At 42.7% G+C, this 19,160-nt stretch overlaps 1 protein-coding gene across 3 annotated transcripts in view; it reads right to left on the minus strand.

Moving 5' to 3' along the window:
- Positions 1-215: 215 nt before the first annotated feature.
- The window catches only part of LOC143281864 (SHC-transforming protein 1-like), a 33,457-nt gene continuing 14,512 nt past the window's right edge, over positions 216-19,160 (minus strand). For 2 of the 3 annotated variants that reach the window (XM_076587121.1, XM_076587123.1), the window contains exons 2-13: positions 15,851-16,004; positions 14,587-14,657; positions 13,799-13,859; positions 12,744-12,863; positions 11,210-11,263; positions 10,405-10,583; positions 8,615-8,768; positions 7,592-7,715; positions 5,349-5,453; positions 4,194-4,429; positions 3,159-3,290; positions 216-387 (exon numbers count right to left, since the gene is read on the minus strand). In XM_076587121.1, the coding sequence (XP_076443236.1) occupies positions 250-387; positions 3,159-3,290; positions 4,194-4,429; positions 5,349-5,453; positions 7,592-7,715; positions 8,615-8,768; positions 10,405-10,583; positions 11,210-11,263; positions 12,744-12,863; positions 13,799-13,859; positions 14,587-14,657; positions 15,851-16,003 (1,527 nt within the window). In that variant the 5' untranslated portion in view covers position 16,004 and the 3' untranslated portion in view covers positions 216-249. Of the gene's footprint in view, positions 388-3,158; positions 3,291-4,193; positions 4,430-5,348; positions 5,454-7,591; positions 7,716-8,614; positions 8,769-10,404; positions 10,584-11,209; positions 11,264-12,743; positions 12,864-13,798; positions 13,860-14,586; positions 14,658-15,850; positions 16,026-19,160 lie in introns of all 3 variants that reach the window. The other variant, XM_076587122.1, reaches the window with a different exon arrangement.

Below are 19,160 nucleotides of genomic sequence, written 5' to 3' on the forward strand. Positions count from 1 at the left end.
ATCTTCATCACATATTTTACAAAAAAAAATTCTTTAAAAAAAAAAAAAGGGGGTGGGGGGGGGGGGCGGGGGGGGCTACACTGGGAGATGATGCAAGGCAGATTAAGAAAAAAAGAAAAAAGGAAAAAAAAAAAAAAAAAAAAAAGTTGATGAAACAAGCCCCTCCCACCTTTTTTCTTTTCTTTCTGTTTTTCTCCCAACCCATGATGTCCGAATGTGCACGGTGTCACCACTGTGTGCATGTGAATACTAAATGGCGGTGATGCATGTTTTGATGGGTCGAATCAATCGCAGTTCGCTGCCTTCCGTGATGATGGGAAGGCTGTTCTGGCGGTGGTAGTTGATCAGGTGGCTGACGCTGTCAAAGATGAAGTCCTTTGTCCTCACCTGCGGGGAAGAAAGAAAAATGAAAAGATCTTTTAGATAAGATGGTAAATAACAATAATAACAGTATCAATGATAACAATAATATGAAGAAGAAGACAATGTACGAAGACGATGAAAGTAATAACAATAATAGAAATAAAAATAATGATAATAATCATAATTATAATAATCATATTCATAATAACAACAATAATAGATCTTATTTTTATTGCACTTTTCCCATACAACCAGAAGGCTCAAACCACACTGTAATAAGACATATTAAAATGAGCATGGTCTTATCATTGATAGTAGTATTGATAATAATATGAAGAAGAAGAAGAAGGAGAATGAAGATGATGATGATGGTGATGATAGTAATGACAATAATCATAATAATAACAATAATCATAATAATAACAATAATAACAGATCTTACTTTCATTGCGCTTTTCTCTCACAACCAGAAGGCTCAAACCACATTGCAATAAGACTTACCAAAATAAGCACCGTACTGTAAGACATGTTAAAAATGACATAAGTTACAGGAAGATAAAAGCAACAAAGTTGTGGATGAGAATCATGCAAGAAGGTTTCCTCGTGATGGTATAATAAGACCAGAGGAAAAATATTAACAAATAAACTTATATGAGAATGAGAGAGGGAAATGGAACAAAGCAAATTTGATTTAAAGAGGGTAATGGAACAAGTATTATCACTTTTTTTTTTTTTACATCCTGCCCTTTTAGGCAACAGAAGACAGAGAGAGAGAGAGAGAGACAGAGGGGCAGGGGGAGAGAGGAGAGAGAGAGACAGAGTGACAGAGAGAAAGAGAGAGAGAGTGACAGAGAGAGAGAGATAGAGACAGTGACAGAGAGGAGAGCGACACAGAGAGAGAGAGAGGAAAGAGAGAGAGAGAGAGGAAAGAGAGAGAGAGAGAGATAGAGAGAGAGAGAAACTTCTGTTGCATTTAGTTTGTTTTCCTTACACACCTGTGTAAAGAAAGGCTTACAAAAGCCATAGACTGATAAGTTTCCAACTGTCTGTATTTTTGTCTGTCCGTCCGTCTGTCTGTCAGTACCTATCTCTACCTGTATGTTAGGAATTTTTCTTTCATTTTTGTTTTGGCTGCATCAAGTTTGTTTTCTTCATATACGTAACTGTATGAAGAAAGACCCACGATACCACTGGTAAATAAATAGCCATCTTTCTGTCTGTCCCTACCTATCTGTATGATCTCTATCTGTGCATCTGTTGTTTTTCATTCGTTTTTTTCTTTGGTTGCACCGAGTTGGTTTTCCTTTACAACACAACTGTATAAAGGAAGACCCACGATGCCACAGTTTCAGTTTTCAGTAGCTCAAGCAGCCGTCACTGCATTCGGACAAATCCATATACGCTACACCACATCTGCCAAGCAGATGCCCGACCAGCAGCGCAACCCAATGTGCTCAGTCAGGCCTTGAGAAAAAACAAAAAACAAACAAACAAAAACAAAAAAACAAACAAAAAAACAAACAAACAAAAACAACAACAAAAAACAACAACAAAAAAAGTAAACGTCTGTCTGTCTGTCCCAGTCCGGCAAGGAGGTCTGTCTGTCTGTCCCAGTCCAGCAAGGAGGTCTGTATGTCTGTCCCAGTCCGGCAAGGAGGTCTGTACGTCTGGTCCCAGTCCGGCAAGGAGGTCTGTACGTCTGGTCCCAGTCCAGCAAGGAGGTCTGTCTGTCTGTCCCAGTCCGGCAAGGAGGTCTGTCTGTCTGGTCCCAGTCCGGCAAGGAGGTCTGTCTGTCTGTCCCAGTCCGGCAAGGAGGTCTGTACGTCTGGTCCCAGTCCGGCAAGGAGGTCTGTCTGTCTGTCCCAGTCCGGCAAGGAGGTCTGTCTGTCTGGTCCCAGTCCGGCAAGGAGGTCTGTCTGTCTGTCCCAGTCCGGCAAGGAGGTCTGTACGTCTGGTCCCAGTCCGGCAAGGAGGTCTGTACGTCTGGTCCCAGTCCAGCAAGGAGGTCTGTACGTCTGGTCCCAGTCCAGCAAGGAGGTCTGTATGTCTGTCCCAGTCCAGCAAGGAGGTCTGTCTGTCTGTCCCAGTCCGGCAAGGAGGTCTGTCTGTCTGTCCCAGTCCAGCAAGGAGGTCTGTATGTCTGTTGCAGTCCAGCAAGGAGGTCTGTACGTCTGGTCCCAGTCCAGCAAGGAGGTCTGTATGTCTGTCCCAGTCCAGCAAGGAGGTCTGTATGTCTGTCCCAGTCCGGCAAGGAGGTCTGTATGTCTGTTGCAGTCCAGCAAGGAGGTCTGTATGTCTGTCCCAGTCCGGCAAGGAGGTCTGTATGTCTGTCCCAGTCCGGCAAGGAGGTCTGTATGTCTGTTGCAGTCCGGCAAGGAGGTCTGTATGTCTGTCCCAGTCCGGCAAGGAGGTCTGTATGTCTGTCCCAGTCCGGCAAGGAGGTCTGTATGTCTGTCCCAGTCCAGCAAGGAGGTCTGTATGTCTGTCCCAGTCCGGCAAGGAGGTCTGTATGTCTGTCCCAGTCCAGCAAGGAGGTCTGTATGTCTGTCCCAGTCCAGCAAGGAGGTCTGTATGTCTGTTGCAGTCCAGCAAGGAGGTCTGTATGTCTGTCCCAGTCCAGCAAGGAGGTCTGTATGTCTGTCCCAGTCCGGCAAGGAGGTCTGTATGTCTGTTGCAGTCCGGCAAGGAGGTCTGTATGTCTGTTGCAGTCCGGCAAGGAGGTCTGTACGTCTGGTCCCAGTCCCGGTCCCCCATCATGGTCCCTGTTCCCGTCCCGCTCGTCCATCCAGACTCACAATGCCGTCCGGGTCGACCAGCAGGAGATGCCGGACGTTGCCGCTCTGCTTGCCGCTCAGCACGAACTGGGTGGAGCTGTTGCTGGCCTCCCGCACCAGGAAATCACCGTCCAGCTCCAGCAGCTTCTCCGCCTGAAGCCAAGTCCGGGGAGTGTGTCAGCGAGTGACAGAGTGAGAGAAACGATGCAGAACAAAAGAAAAGAATTTTATTTTCAAGAGGCTTTTGTCAGTTGTGGAACACAGTGAGAGAAACGAAACAAAATGAAACGAAAAAAAAGAGTTCATCCACCCACTGCCAGACGTTACACAGCAAAATCCTCTAAACATGTCCAAAATACAAGACTGTATTGAGCAAAGCTCTGAACATCTAAACTACACATAGCAAATCACTTTACATATATCTAAAATTCAAGACCACATACAGCAAATCACTAAAAAACCCCAAAAAAAACCCCATATGAAATACAAGACTATATCATAGATCAAAACAACTGATCCCAAATACAAGACTCTGTTGAGCAAATCAGTAAACATACAAAATACAAGTACCTAAGTGTTCAGTGAAAGGCTTTGTTCTATACCTTTGTCACCTGATCTCTTTTCACTGAATTCTTCTACTTCCGACATACAAACACCATAAAGACACAGACACAGACACAGACAGGTCTGACAAGAACCTATGTTCTTCAATTTGTCATCCTATCTGCCGCTACTGATTTTTTGGGGGGATAAAAATGCAATTAATACAACAACGGAAATACACAAATTTTCAGTCTATGAACTGTTCTTTTTGTATCTGAGATATTAAAATATGCACACACACACACACCACAGTAAACTACTACTAGACAGTTCACACATACACACACGCACACACACACACACACACACACGACAGTAAATAAACTCACAAACACGCTTCATTACCACACGCAAGAATCAACCCCTCTGTCCCCCCCCACCCTGCCCCCCCCTTCCCTCCACACACAAAGCTAACAGTCCACAACACCTCCATCACCACCATCACCAACTGACCTCCTTTCTGCCAATCTTTCCGTGGTACCACTCCTCGAACACGGGGGCCGAGGGACCGTCTGTGGAGGCCCCAGGGTTCTGCCGCAAGTCAATCTCACCGGAAGAAGCGGCAGCACTCTCCTTGCCCGGATCCGAACCCCCGACGGCCATGTCCAGCCCCGCTTCCATCAGGTCCCGGTCAACTGTGGACCCCCCGTCCTGTCTGGTCTCCTGCCCCAGGCTGCCCGTCAGCGACCCTGAGGTGCCCCGCAGGTAGTGTGATGGGGAGTTTGGTTCACAGAATTTCTACCTTTTCTTCTTTCTTTTTTTTCTCTCAGTTTAAGGAAGTGAAACGAATCTTTATCTTAAGATAATAGTTGAGTAACACAAATGCTTTTTTTACATCTGGTCTTCAGCTCAAGCAAAAGAAACAAGAGTGAACAAGAAACAAGTAAAAACAAACAACAAAAAGAAAATGAAACACAACACAGAACAGAGTGTATTTCACAACGGTGTGATAATGGGGCATGAGAGTTTGAAAACGGTTTGTCCCACACAACCAAATTTTGCCAGGGACAACCCTTTTGCTGCTGTGGGTTCTCTAACGAGCACAAAGTGTATGCTGCACATGGGACCTCGGTTTATTGTCTCATCTGGATGAATAGCATCCAGACCACCACTAAATGTATGGCCGAGGAAGAAGTAAATATTATCTGTATATACTGCAGCTTAATGGAATGTCATGACTTTGACTGTGGTTTATTTTCAGTGTAAAACTTTTTTTGTCCATTGTAAACAAGGACCAAAGGTTCTTTTAAAAAAGGCCACCTCTGATCAACTTTTTTTTATGTTCAAATTTAAATACATCTTCTATAATCAAATAAAAACAGGTAAATCAAATGGAAAATACACATCATGAATAGAAATTAGAACTTGCATCATTTAACTTTTGAGCTCAATACACCTCTCGCTTAAAGCCCTACTGACCACAAAGGGCTGAATATAGAACACACACACACACACACACACACACACACAGATGCGATAAAGGATTCAAGTATGTGGACTATAATTTCCTTGGCAGAAACAAACAGAGGCATACATGCACATTGGGTGCATACACACACACACACCCTCCACACACACCCTCCACACACACACAGAATACAAACTTACCAAAGTCAAAAGGATTCAGTTGATTCGAGTCTCCATTGGCCAAACCACTGCGATTGTCATACACACGAGCCAACAGATCATTCGGATCGTCGTCGACTTCGACTCCTGAAACCACGGGGAAAATATAATGAAGAAAATGGATCACACAGAGCAAAAAAAAAAAAAAAAAACCAATAAAAAAAAATGTTGAAAAGACAAGAAAAAAACCCAGAAGATAACAGCGTTCTATAAGTTATATTTTGGGGGAGTACTGTTACCCATACATAAAAAAATCATTTGAGTTTAACTTTGGTAGAATGATGCCAATGATGCTCTTTCATCAAGTTGTGAAAATAACTTATTCATCAGACTTGTCAGAATTTGTTATTTTCACAACTTGATGAAAGTTATAATAAAAATCAACTATGAATAAGTTCCTTTCACCTTTTCACTTTATTTCAATATTTGAGATTTTTGCAAAACAATCACCAATATCTAAAAAAAAATTCACAAAAAAATAAAAATCATGCTTCAAAGTATGTAAAATTACGTTTTCTTGAAGGAAAATGAATGGAGAATGTAAGCATCTTATGTTCAATGTCGACAGGATGAGAAAACTCCTGAGGAGATGAAGATGACTCAGATTTTTACAAAAAAACCAAACAACCCACAAAATACCTTAAAAAAAAAAAAAAAAAAAATTCAAGTTTGATTATTCCATGTGTGGAAATGGTGCTCGAATACCAACAAATGTTTGAGACACAACAACCAAGTGCACTTATGTTGTTTTCTCCTCCACTGTCATGTTGTTTTTGATATAAACACTATACATAAACACTCACACACCCATATACACACCCTCCTACCCAAACAAAACACTATACATAAACACTCACACACCCATATACACACCCTCCTACCCAAACAAAACACTATACATAAACACTCACACACCCATATACACACCCTCCTACCCAAACAAAACACTACACATAAACACTCACACACCCATATACACACCCTCCTACCCAAACAAAACACTATACATAAACACTCGCACACCCATATACACACCCTCCTACCCAAACAAAACACTATACATAAACACTCACATACCCATATACACACCCTCCTACCCAAACAAAACACTATACATAAACACTCACACACCCATATACACACCCTCCTACCCAAACAAAACACTATACATAAACACTCACACACCCATATACACACCCTCCTACCCAAACAAAACACTCTACATAAACACTCACATACCCATATACACACCCTCCTACCCAAACAAAACACTATACATAAACACTCACATACCCATATACACACCCTCCTACCCAAACAAAACACTATACATAAACACTCACATACCCATATACACACCCTCCTACCCAAACACCCACTAAAGCTCACTGTAAACAACATTTCTGCTGGAAGCTTTCATATCGAGTGTTTCATAGTTAATGAAAACCCCAAAGAAAGGTTTCAAGCTAAAATATTGGGTTTCTTTCATACCCACTTCTAACACACCCCACCCCTTCCTGTTGATGTACCTTGAAGCATGTAATCAACACCAAGATAACCAGAATCACTTCAGTAGATAAACAACATTTCTCTGGTTTTCTATCACGTTTTTGTAGTTCCTATTGATGACGTTGTGCGGAAAATCAAACAAAATTCTGGCCACCTCTTCTGTACCATACATCCTGGCAGCCATGTTGGCATGCTCAACAGCTTTTCAATTCACAAAAAGCTGCATCAAAATCCAGCCCAAATGTGCTGAGATGCTGCTTCAAACATTCATCAAGGCAGTCGCCATTTGCAGTGAAGTAAGCGTATGCAAGTGAGTAGCTGGACAGATGGTAATGCAGTTATCCCTGAGCTGCAGATATATCCACGGTTGGAAGTGAAAGGCTTAAAATTAGAAAATTTCCCCCTAAAGTTACGCTTTATCTTACATACTTACCATGAAATGCAATTGCAGACTCCAGCAGAGATCTTAAACCTGTCCTGTGCAAACTACAACCCTGCTTATGCAAAGAAACCAAAAGTAGCTGCTGCCAGTGACATCCCTTAGTAAATTACCTCCCTTCTGTGCGCCCCCTTTTTTTTTTTTGACAGCACTTGAAATGTACCCAGTATGGCTTACAGGACACACAAATAGGAGGGGGAGACAGAATGGGCATTTATTGTGGGATTAAACATAATCTTTGTGACAAAAAACAACAACAGTATTCCTCTGGACCAACCTTGCCGATTATCGTAGACGTTTGTGGAGGTGTCTGAGAAATCAATGAGGTTGTGCGAGTTGCCTTTGGCTTCACTGTACACTCCATCCTCATCCTTGTCCTTCACTGACATGTACTGGCCAACCTGTGACAACTCAAAGTCATGAGATACCAGCCACCCTGGTGAAGTGGTTAGTGCTGAGTGATTATGACTTGGAGGACATGCGTTTGATTGGGGGTGGGGGTGGTTCTTCGGTTCGTGGCCGGCTCCTGTCCGGAGCTGAGTGTGCTACAGGGTCAAAATGGGAAGACCGGGACCACAGAGTCATCCACTTCACAAATGTGTCTTTGGGAGCACTGCTAAAAGTTCTGCACCAGCACTGCAGGTGTCTGTATCTCTCAGCCTGGTTGATGCCAGGATATATCAGGAGAGTACAGCCTTGTCAAGTCCTCCCAAATTGAATCTGACTCCCAGAGGAGAATCTTCATGACCCTCATCAGCATCAAAATATAGAAAATGAAATGTCCCAAATCCCAGGTGAAAAAAACATCCCACCCCCACCCCCCAAAAAAGAGGAAAAAATCCAACATATTCATGAGATAAAATTACATTTACTCCCAGCACACCATCATCACATAATATTGTTTTTACTACAAACACGCAAGGAATCAAATGTGTTTATGGTGTGTGAGTGTGAGCATTTAAAAAGCCTACCTATGACCAAAAAATTGACAGCCGTGAGATTTCATCATTTCTGCTGTCAACGACTGCCCTGAGCTTACATTATTTCTATTATCAGCTAGAGGTAGATTTATAAACAATTTTTTTTACTACTCTCTCTCTCTATGATGCACAGTGTGAGTCACTCTGTGCGCGTGTGCATGTGTGTGATCATGCCTGCGTGCGTGGGTTTGTGCGTGCGTGCATGTTTGCATCCATGTGTACACACCAACAGCACATACAACTGGAGCAAATACATGTGAAAGAGCATGCACCCAATAAAACATGTGAAAAACATGTGGTGACAAGGTGAGCATACGTACCGGGACGTTGCATGGAGAATTGTACTCAGGGATGGGGGGAATCGGAGGGGCGGCTCCCTCAGGACCCGGGGAGGGGGGACAGGCACCTGGTCGATCGTTGTAGTACTCCTCCTCCTCCCCCCACTTCTCCCCTTCAAAGGAAGGGTTCTCTCGTCTGGGAAAAAACAACAACAAAACCTTAGAGATTGAATAAATGTCAACAAACTATCACACACACTCTCTCTCTCTCTTTCTTTCTTTCAAAGGAAGGGTTCTCTCATCTGGGAAAAAACAACAACAAAACCTTAGAGATTGAATAAATGTCAACAAACTATCACACACACACACACACTCTCTCTCTCTCTTTCTTGTTCTTTCTCTCTGTCTCACACACACACACACACATGTACAAACACACACACTCTCTCTCTGTCTCTCTCTCCTCTCTCTCTCTCACACACACACACACACATGTGCAAACACACACTCTCTCTCTGTCTCTCTCTCTCTCACACACACACACACACATGTACAAACACACACACACACTCTCTGTCACACACACACACACACGCACACATGTACAAACACACACACACTCTCTCTCTCTGTGTCACACACACACACACACACACACGCGCGCGCGCGCGCGCACGTATGTACAAACACACACACACTCTTTCTCTCTCTCTGTCACACACACACACACACACTCTTTCTCTCTGAAACACACAACACACACACACACACGCACGCACGCATGTACAAACACACACACACTCTCTCTCTTTTTCACACACACACACACACAAGCACATGCACAACATACCTACACATATGCAAACTCATTCGATGATTCATACCCTTAAATGATGTGGTTTTTGTGAGTGTTCTTTTTAAAGTACATTAAAAAAAAAATCAGTCATAATCATAATCAAAATTACCATAGCAATACTCTTGAAAGTACAAGCAGTTCTTTTCATCATCTTCATACTAAAAATAATAAAATGTCTCATTCAGACACAAGTTTCTCTTCCGCACCCTTCCCCACCATACCACACAGATTACTTCAAATTTTGAACATCCTTTGGCCAATGGCCCTTTTTTCTTTTATCTCTCTCTATATGTATCTCAAATTTCTCTCCTTGAAGCCAAAAGCAGCTCCCTCTACCACTGCTACCCTTCATGCGTCCTTTCTCCCAGTACCTGGCAAGCTCAGATGAATGCGTGTTTAACTTGCATTCAGAGTGTTGACAGCTGTCTGAAAGCTGTGCAGCCATATAACAAATTTGTCATAGCTATTTTTATTGCTATCATACAGCTTAGTCTTCTGTGACGGACTATGACTCTTGAAGTTGTTCTTAGTAAGCACTGCAGCCTTGGGGGGCTAGACGGCCTTTAGGGGCCATCCCATCACTGACTGTTCTAAAGCCCTCTTGGCTGAGAGAGTGGGGATGTAACTTGGGCAAGACACTCTCCACTGTAATCAAATTCTAGCCCAAATATTCCAGACAGCAGCTGCCTCCTTTGCTGTTCTGATGGTCATAGTCGGATACAACTGTCATACATATCACAGAAGAAAAACATAGTGACTGCTGGACCCTTTAAAACGAGAAGTTCAAAACAAAAGGTGGTGTAAAATCAAAGATACCTCAAGATGAAGATAAAAACACAATGTTTCCAGACTTAAAGACTCTTTGACCATAGGTAGCTTTGATTCGACACCACCTTTGATAATTTATAACCATCATACATATCGTTAACATCATCACCACAAATCCTTATCGCTCTCCACCCCCACTCCCCCTCACCTGTCAGGGATCTGCACAGCCTTGGGCTGTTTCTGCAGGTACTGTTTGAAGCGCAGCTCAAAGGCCTGACCCACGGTGGTCACCACGTCCTCTGCCAGACCCCCTCCACACTCCAGCACGTGACACGCCCGCCCCAGGGCCGGGTCCTTGGCCACGTAGGACACAAAGTCCAGCGTCTCCTGCACACACACAGGGCCATGGTGAGTGGTGAGGGAGACATGTCGCGTCAAGTTTCAGTTTCAGTTTCAGTAGCTCAAGGAGGCGTCACTGCGTTCGGACAAATCCATATACACTGCACCCCATCTGCCAAGCAGATGCCTGACCAGCAGCGTAATCCAACGCGCTTAGTCAGGCCTTGAGGAAAAAAAAAAGAGGGGTAAATAAATAATAGATAAATACATAAAAAAGAACTACTACTACTAATAATAATATGTATAAAGTGCAAAAACTTGATGAAGTCAACTATAAGCGTACATAAATGAATAAATAAATAATGATTTTTTAAAAATAGTAATCATAATAATAATAAATAAATTAAAAAAAGTTGCGTCAAGACAAACAGTTACTGAACGGGGCCACATGCCCATGTCAAAAGGAATGGTGGGACAGGAACTCTGTGTGTGCGTTAGTGTGGGTGTGTGTGTGTGTGTCTGTGTGTATCTGTGTGTGTGTCTGTGTGTATCTGTGTGTGTGTGTGTGTGTGTGTGTGTGTGTGTGTGTGTGTGATAGGCCTTGGGGATAGGATGTGTGTATTGTGTATGTAAGTGTGTGCACATGAGTAACACCAAAAGTCAAATGTTCTTACCGCATCTCCACCAGATGCAAAGGACACCACATGCATCGGATGGTCAGCAATAATCTGAAACATTAAAAAAAAAATCAAAAAAAATCCACTGCATGTACTCCTTCTTCTTCAGTGTATGGCTCTACAGTCTAAGGTTCTCCAACAAAAACAAACATCTAAAAAAAATCAGGATTCTTAACCCCTTGTCTTCTCTTAATGGGTACACTCATCAGAGAAAGCTGTTATCACACTGTCATTACACTGAGCTTACACGTCAGTATATTAGCCATCATTCTATATTGGAAAAGTGTTCTATCAGGCTTGTACAACCTCTGCTCAGCAAAATCAAATACGCACAAAATGTAGTCATCACAATCTAGATCCATGCCACACAAATCTCCTTTCAGCGAGGTTCAGCAGTTCAGGGGTTAATAAATATGTGTTCACAGATGGTTTTCATGGCCAGGAATCAAAATCAAAATCAAAACCTACTTCTTTTAAACACACACATGCGCAGAAGCCTCCTGGTACATTTCCAACAATCCCACAACCACCAGCACCATCAAGTGTGTGAGTGACTGTTTTTCGTAACACAGATGAGTTTGAAGCTGGGGTCCAGGGGCCATTTAATCACTGGACCAGTGTATCTTAATACCGAAACAAAGTAAAATAAAGGGAGAGGGAAAAAAAGCCAAAATGTCAACATGGAAATCTGAATAAGGAAATACTCTCACCCCACGTGCAACACACAATCCCTCCCCTTCACCACCCCATCCCCCTCATGCCTCACCACCCACCACCCCCTCTCTCCACCTCGCCTCTCACAACATCTCTCACCACCACCCTCACCCCCCCCCCCAGCCCCCCACAACCCCCTCTCTCCACCTCACCTCTCTACCATTCCCCACCACCCCCTCTCTCCACCTCGCCTCTCACAACGATCTCTCACCACCACCCTCACCCGCCCCCCCCCCCCCCCCCGCCCCCAGCCCCCCACACACACCCCCAACCCCGTCTCTCCACCTCACCTCTCTACCATTCCCCACCACACTCACCCCCCACCCTCACCCACCACCACCACACTCACCCCCCAACCACCACCCTCATCCCACCCCAACCCCCTCTCTCCACCTCACCTCTCTCCTCTCAACCATCCCTCACCACCCTCACCCACCACCACCACACTCACCCCCCAACCACCACCCTCATCCCACCCCAACCCCCTCTCTCCACCTCACCTCTCTCCTCTCAACCACCCCTCACCACCCTCACCCACCACCACCACACTCACCCCCCAACCACCACCCTCATCCCACCCCAACCCCCTCTCTCCACCTCACCTCTCTCCTCTCAACCATCCCTCACCACCCTCACCCTCACCCACCACCACCACACTCACCCCCCAACCACCACCCTCATCCCACCCCAACCCCCTCTCTCCACCTCACCTCTCTCCTCTCAACCATCCCTCACCACCCTCACCCTCACCCACCACCACCACACTCACCCCCCAACCCAAACCACCCCCACCCCCACCCCCATCTCTCCACCTCACCTCCCCTGTCTCCATGACCATGAGGTTGATGCTGTCAGTGGTGATGGTGAGGTTGACGTTGGCCCCGGCGTGGTTCATGTGGGGGATCTCCCCCAGCATACGTGACACCCGTTTGTCCACCTGTCCACACACACACACACACAACCATTCAGCCATGCCTACAGTCAGTCCCTAGGGCTAAGCGCCAGGCTTACATCAAGAGACTGACAAAAAGCTTTCAGATGGGTCAAAAGCAAAGTGAGAGCTAGCTGCATGATCAATTATGTATGTGTTACCGAAAACAGAATTTTAAAATATGTTAAAAAAATGAAAATTCATCGGTCTAGAAATGTGTATTTAGACCCCTTATTAGACACTGACATAAGTTTACAGCTGGACCAACAGCAAAGTGTATGATCAATGTTTTCCCAACAGCAACAGGAAAATTTGTTCACAGCTTAGTCTTTTTTGAAGGACTATGATTTTCAAACTAGGAGGCAAGACTGCCTTAGCTCTTGGCTATTCTTTTGGCTTATATCACAGATCATCATAAGCTTACATTTCTGCCTACAGCGAAATGAGAGCTGTATGATCAAGGCTTTCTTCACAGTGATGGGACTCTCCTTTAAAGCTTAGTCTTTTGTGAAAGACTATGACTAAAAAAAACAGTAAGCATGCACACACTCATAAACACATACTGACACAGAGAAACAATAACCTCCTCCTCATGTGCACATGCACACGCACACACACACACATAGAAACACACATACACACACACACACATACACACAGAAACACCACAACCACTTCTCACACACACACACACACACAGAAACACCACAATCACTCCTTATGCACACACACACACACACACACACACACACACACACACACACACACACACACAGAAACACCACAATCACTCCTCATGCACACACACACACACACACACACACACACACACACACACATACACTGACACAGAAAAACAATACACCTTCTGGAATGCATACACACACAACACATCCCACAAGCATGCCACATACCAAAAAAAAACCCACACAAACACACACCTTTCTTTTCTTTGTGGCAGTTTTAAGCCCGGCAGCCTCGGCCACTCTGTTGATGGCTTCTCTACAACAATCAGTCAATCAACCCGATGATCAGTCCCAAATTCATCATTTGGTCAATCACTCACTCAGTCAGTCAGTCACTCAGTCAGTCAGTCAGACTTTCTGTCTATCCCCTGAATTTCAGGAGTCAATGATAAGAAATCAGATGACCAAAACTTGTATTCCACTTATTGACCAACAGCAGTCTGAATATTTCATGCATCATGTTCCTAGCTATCAAAAAAATAAATCAATCAATAAATAAAATAAAATAAAATAAAATAAAATATATGAAAAACAGAAAACAGTATATTCTTGTACAATACATGCGGCTCAACAGAGCTGTTGCAGATTTTGCTGACAAAACCGAAATGACCAATACCATTGATTCCCAGTGCTTTGAAGCATGCCTACCACCTCTTCCACACACTCAATATGGACACACACACACACTCACATACACACTCACACACACAGACATCTATACACACACACGCACACACACACACTCACACACGCAGGCATCTACACACACACACACACACACGCGCACACATGTGTATACGCACTGCATGCACTGGCATTTGTCCCCTTCCCCACTTTTACAACATGTCTGTACAATGGCCTGTCGCTGATATACAACAAACAATAAACCATCTGACTCTGACCCAATCAGAGCACCTCACTGTCCTGTCTGTCCTTACTGTCAGGAGTCTGTGTCCTGAAAGCAGCAAGACACTGCCACCCACCTGGCCACCTGGGTTCTTGTGTCAAAGTCCAGGCTCTTCATGGATTCCTTCACCTCCACGTTCCCAATGTACTGCCCACACACAGGCCATTTTCCTTGTCACCATGACTCACACAGCACTCTTTCAGTCAACGACAGGATATCATACATCACTGTATTCTATTGTATTGGAATGGATTGAATTGTGCATTATATTGTATTGTATTGTATTGTATTGTGTTGTGTTGTGTTGTATTGTACTGTGTTGTACTGTGTTGTATTGTATTGTATTGTATTGCACTGTATTGTACTGTAGTGTAATGTTTTGCACTGTAGTCTATTGTTTTGCAATGTATTGTATTGTATTGGAATGGACTAAATTGTGTATTATATTGTACTGTATTGTATTGTGTTGCATTGCACTGTATTGTACTGTATTGTATTGTTTTGTATTGCACTGTATTGTACTGTATTGTATTGTGTTGCATTGCACTGTATTGTACTGTATTGTATTGTGTTGCATTGCACTGTATTGTACTGTGTTGTATTGTTTTGCACTGTAGTCTACTGTTTTGCACTGTATTGTATTGTACTATACTGTGTTGTATTGTATTGTATTGCATTGCATTGTATCGCATCGCATTGCATAGTATAGCACTGCATTGTATTGTACAGCATTGCATCACATTGTATTGCATCACATTGCATAGTATAGTATTGCATTGCATTGCATTGCATTGTATTGTATTGTATTGTTATTGTATTGTACTGTGTTCTTACTATCTGTCACCACACACTGACAAAGTTCTCTGTGTAAAACACATCTGTGCTGCTGTACCCAGGGTGAGTGTGTCACTACAGTCGCAGCACCATCCACACGTTTTTTTGGTTGTTTTTTTTTCTTCCTTCTTTGTTTGCTGCCTGCATCGGTATTCATTTTTCCTGTGTCGCATCAACTTGTAAAAAGCCACTACTGGATGCACAAACATGCACTGGTGTACATAGACACATAACTCGCACGTGTAAGTGCTCGCACACATGATTCAATACAAGAAGATGCATGATTTCACACACACACACACACACATACACACACATGTTAGTCAACACACACACACAGACACATGATTTAATACAAGAAGATGCCTGATTTTACACACACAGCGACACAGACACACACACGATTCAATACAAAAAGCTGCATGATTTCAAACACACACACACACACACACACACTCCCAGACTCCAAATCAAGGAATATCTACAAAAGACCACAACCCCCTCACCCGCACGCCGTAGCATATCCCGGCATCTGGGGCCAGCTGCTGGTCTGGGTGGATCCACCCCACCTCAGGCTTGTTCAGGAAGCTCCCGTTCCGCGACCACTCCGGGTTTTGCCCCCCCTTCTTCTTCTTGAACCGATCGATCACGCCTGCCATTCTGCCACAGATTGACCGCCCACTGGATTTGGGGGATCATGTTGGATTTTGGGGATTATGTTTGGATTTTGGGGATTATGTTGGGTTTGGGGGATGATGTTGGGTTTTGGGGATGATGCTGGGTTTTGGGGATGATGTTGGATTTTGGGGATGATGTTGAGTTTTGGGAATTATGTTGGATTTGGGGGATGATGTTGGGTTTGGGGGATTATGTTGGATTTGGGGGATTATGCTGGATTTTGGGGATGATGTTGGATTTTGAGGATGATGTTGGATTTGGGGGATGATGTTGGATTTGGGGGATTATGTTGGATTTTGGGGATTATGTTGGGTTTTGGGGATGATGTTGGGTTTTGAGGATGATGTTGGATTTTGAGGATGATGTTGGATTTTGAGGATGATGTTGGATTTGGGGGATTATGTTGGATTTTGGGGATTATGTAAATGGTCACTGGTAGTGGTACTACTCAAATCATCTTATAATCTGTATAAATCATCATTGACACTGCTGTCATCATCTTAGGAACATTCATTTTATCATTGTATCATTTCTATTATCTTCAGTATTGTCACTGTTATCATTGCCATAAAAATCATCTACATACCATTGTTAGCTTTGTTTTTGTAATAATATCACCATCATCACTGCCATTACCATAGTTATGAAACTGTATCATTTTGTACCAAAACTGGCAAAAACCAGATTATATCACTGACAAAATGGGTTGTGTGAAACAGAAAATCATTCACACTTCATCTTTTTACTCACTGGTTGTCATTTATCCAAACTGGACGATAATATTTTTTATTGTGCCATTACGTGCAAATTTTTTGGAACTCTTTAACAGATTTGATAAAAGAGAGATGTGTCAACACAGGAATTTTAATGTTAACAGAAACACTTGTGTCATTTGGATATGATGTGACAATAACAACTGATGCTGTTTTGTGTTTTATGATATTGTTTGCAAAGTATAACTTTTTTATGTAAATTGAAGACAGATTTCCACAAATATCAGGGTTTTTTAAACAAATTAAAAACTTGATATAGAATTGAAGAATATAATGCATACACTAACTTTAACTATGCCACTTTCTCTGCCAGATGGCTGCCTTACGAATTATTGATCACAAATGATTAGTAACCTGTTCATGATTTAACGAAAATTAACCACCCATATTTATTTTCTTTTTATTGATATACAATAAATAATACATAACAAATGAGTGTGATGTTCACTTTCTGTGAACATACTCTTAAGATATTTGACAGTTTGTATTCCTTAGCAGCTTGTGTAAGAGCTTAAGAAATGAATGAAATTACTCCATGATGATAACCAATCTATGTATAATCCAGCTGCTTGGCGGTTTCTGTCTGTCAGTCTGTTTATACATGTTTTTTTCTTTCTTCATAAATGTCTATTAAGATGTTGTTGTTGTTGTTGTAAAATGTCAACCTATAAAAATGGTTTTTTTTTTTTTATGTTAAAAAAAGAAGAAAAAAAAGTTCTATTCAACTATGCTGAATCTTTGAAATGTATATTTAATGTGGTGTGAGACCAAGACAATAACATTCCATATCAAAAACAGTCTTCAAAATGTAACATGCCATGATAGTTTGTAACTGATCAACAACTGAGACTTACTTTCCATAACTGAGACTGCTATTTTGCACAGTATAACTGATATCTACAGATATAGATGTATCAAACTAACCGTTACAATGTCATACAAAACAGCACAAAGATATAGACCATAAAAAGGAATGGCCATGGTCACACTCAGGAAAGATATTTTATAAATGACACCAAGTATAAAAAGGCCTGAACCACTGTGGTGTAGTTTTCACATACTTTTTGGGGGAATTAGGCTGTCACAATCATACACACACCTTTCCACCATGTAGAGCAATTAAGGAAGGGAATTCCATGTCTGTGTGAAGTCTTGTCACTGGCGTTAGTGAGCTTGTGTGTGTGTGTGTGTGGAGGGAGGGGGGGGGAGGAGGCGGGGGCGGTGTGGTGTGGTGTGGTGTGGTGTGGTGTGGTGTGTGTGTGTGTGTGTGTGTGTGTGGATTGGCATGCGTGTCATATACATGTATCTGTGAGAGGGATTGTATACATGTGAGTGTATGTGTTTATAATTTACATGTGTGTGCATGCATACATGTGTATACATGCATGAGTGTGTATGTGTGTGTGTGTGTGTGTATGCATTTGTGTATACATACATGTGTATACATATGCATATTATATGGTATCTGTGAAAGTGTGACTACACATTATAGAGTAGAAAGTAGCTGACTGACACTTACAACTATCATGAGTTCCCTCTAACAGGCATACAGAGCTCTAGATAACATATATCTATCACATTGTGTTATACCTAATTTCTAAAAACAGCCAAAATGAATTGGTGTTGTAACACACTAAACATTTCTGATGTTTTTACTTTCTGAAGTAACCCAAACACGCTTGGCTGAAGTTAGTAACTGCAAAAAATCTTCTTCTTCTTCATTCGTGGGCTGCAACTCCCACGTTCACTCATATAGTGTATGTACACAAGTGGGCTTTTACGAGTATGACCATTTTTACCATGCCATGAAGGTAGCCATGCTCTGTTTTCAGAGTGGGGGATAAGGTGCCGGGTGTGTGTGTGTGTGTGTGTGTGTGTGTGTGTGTGTGTATGTGGAGGGGGTGGGGGGGTGCATGCTGGGTATGTTCTTGTTTCCATAACCACTTAACACTGACATGGATTACAGGATCTATAACATGCATATTTGATCTTCTGCTTGCGTTTTCACACGAAGGGGGTTCAGGCACAAGCAGGTCTGCACATATATTGACCTGGGAGATCAGAAAAATCTCCACCCTTTACCCACCATAATTTCCCATTCAATGTAAGGAGAGTATTGACAAAGTTCTGTAAAACAATTACGGGAAGTTTATAAAACTGATGCATCAATAAAGAAAATACATAAATTATACATGTATGCACACCTACACACACACACACACATGCGCGCGCACTAATTATACACACACACGCATAATGCTAAATGCATAGACACAAAAACACAATATACACATAGTGATTATTCACACACACTAAAGCCGTAAAAGGTAAACATAATACAATATGTATGTCCTTTTTTATATTA

This window comes from Babylonia areolata, chromosome 5 (genome assembly GCF_041734735.1).
Source record: "Babylonia areolata isolate BAREFJ2019XMU chromosome 5, ASM4173473v1, whole genome shotgun sequence".
Classification (NCBI taxonomy): Eukaryota; Metazoa; Mollusca; class Gastropoda; order Neogastropoda; family Buccinidae; genus Babylonia; species Babylonia areolata.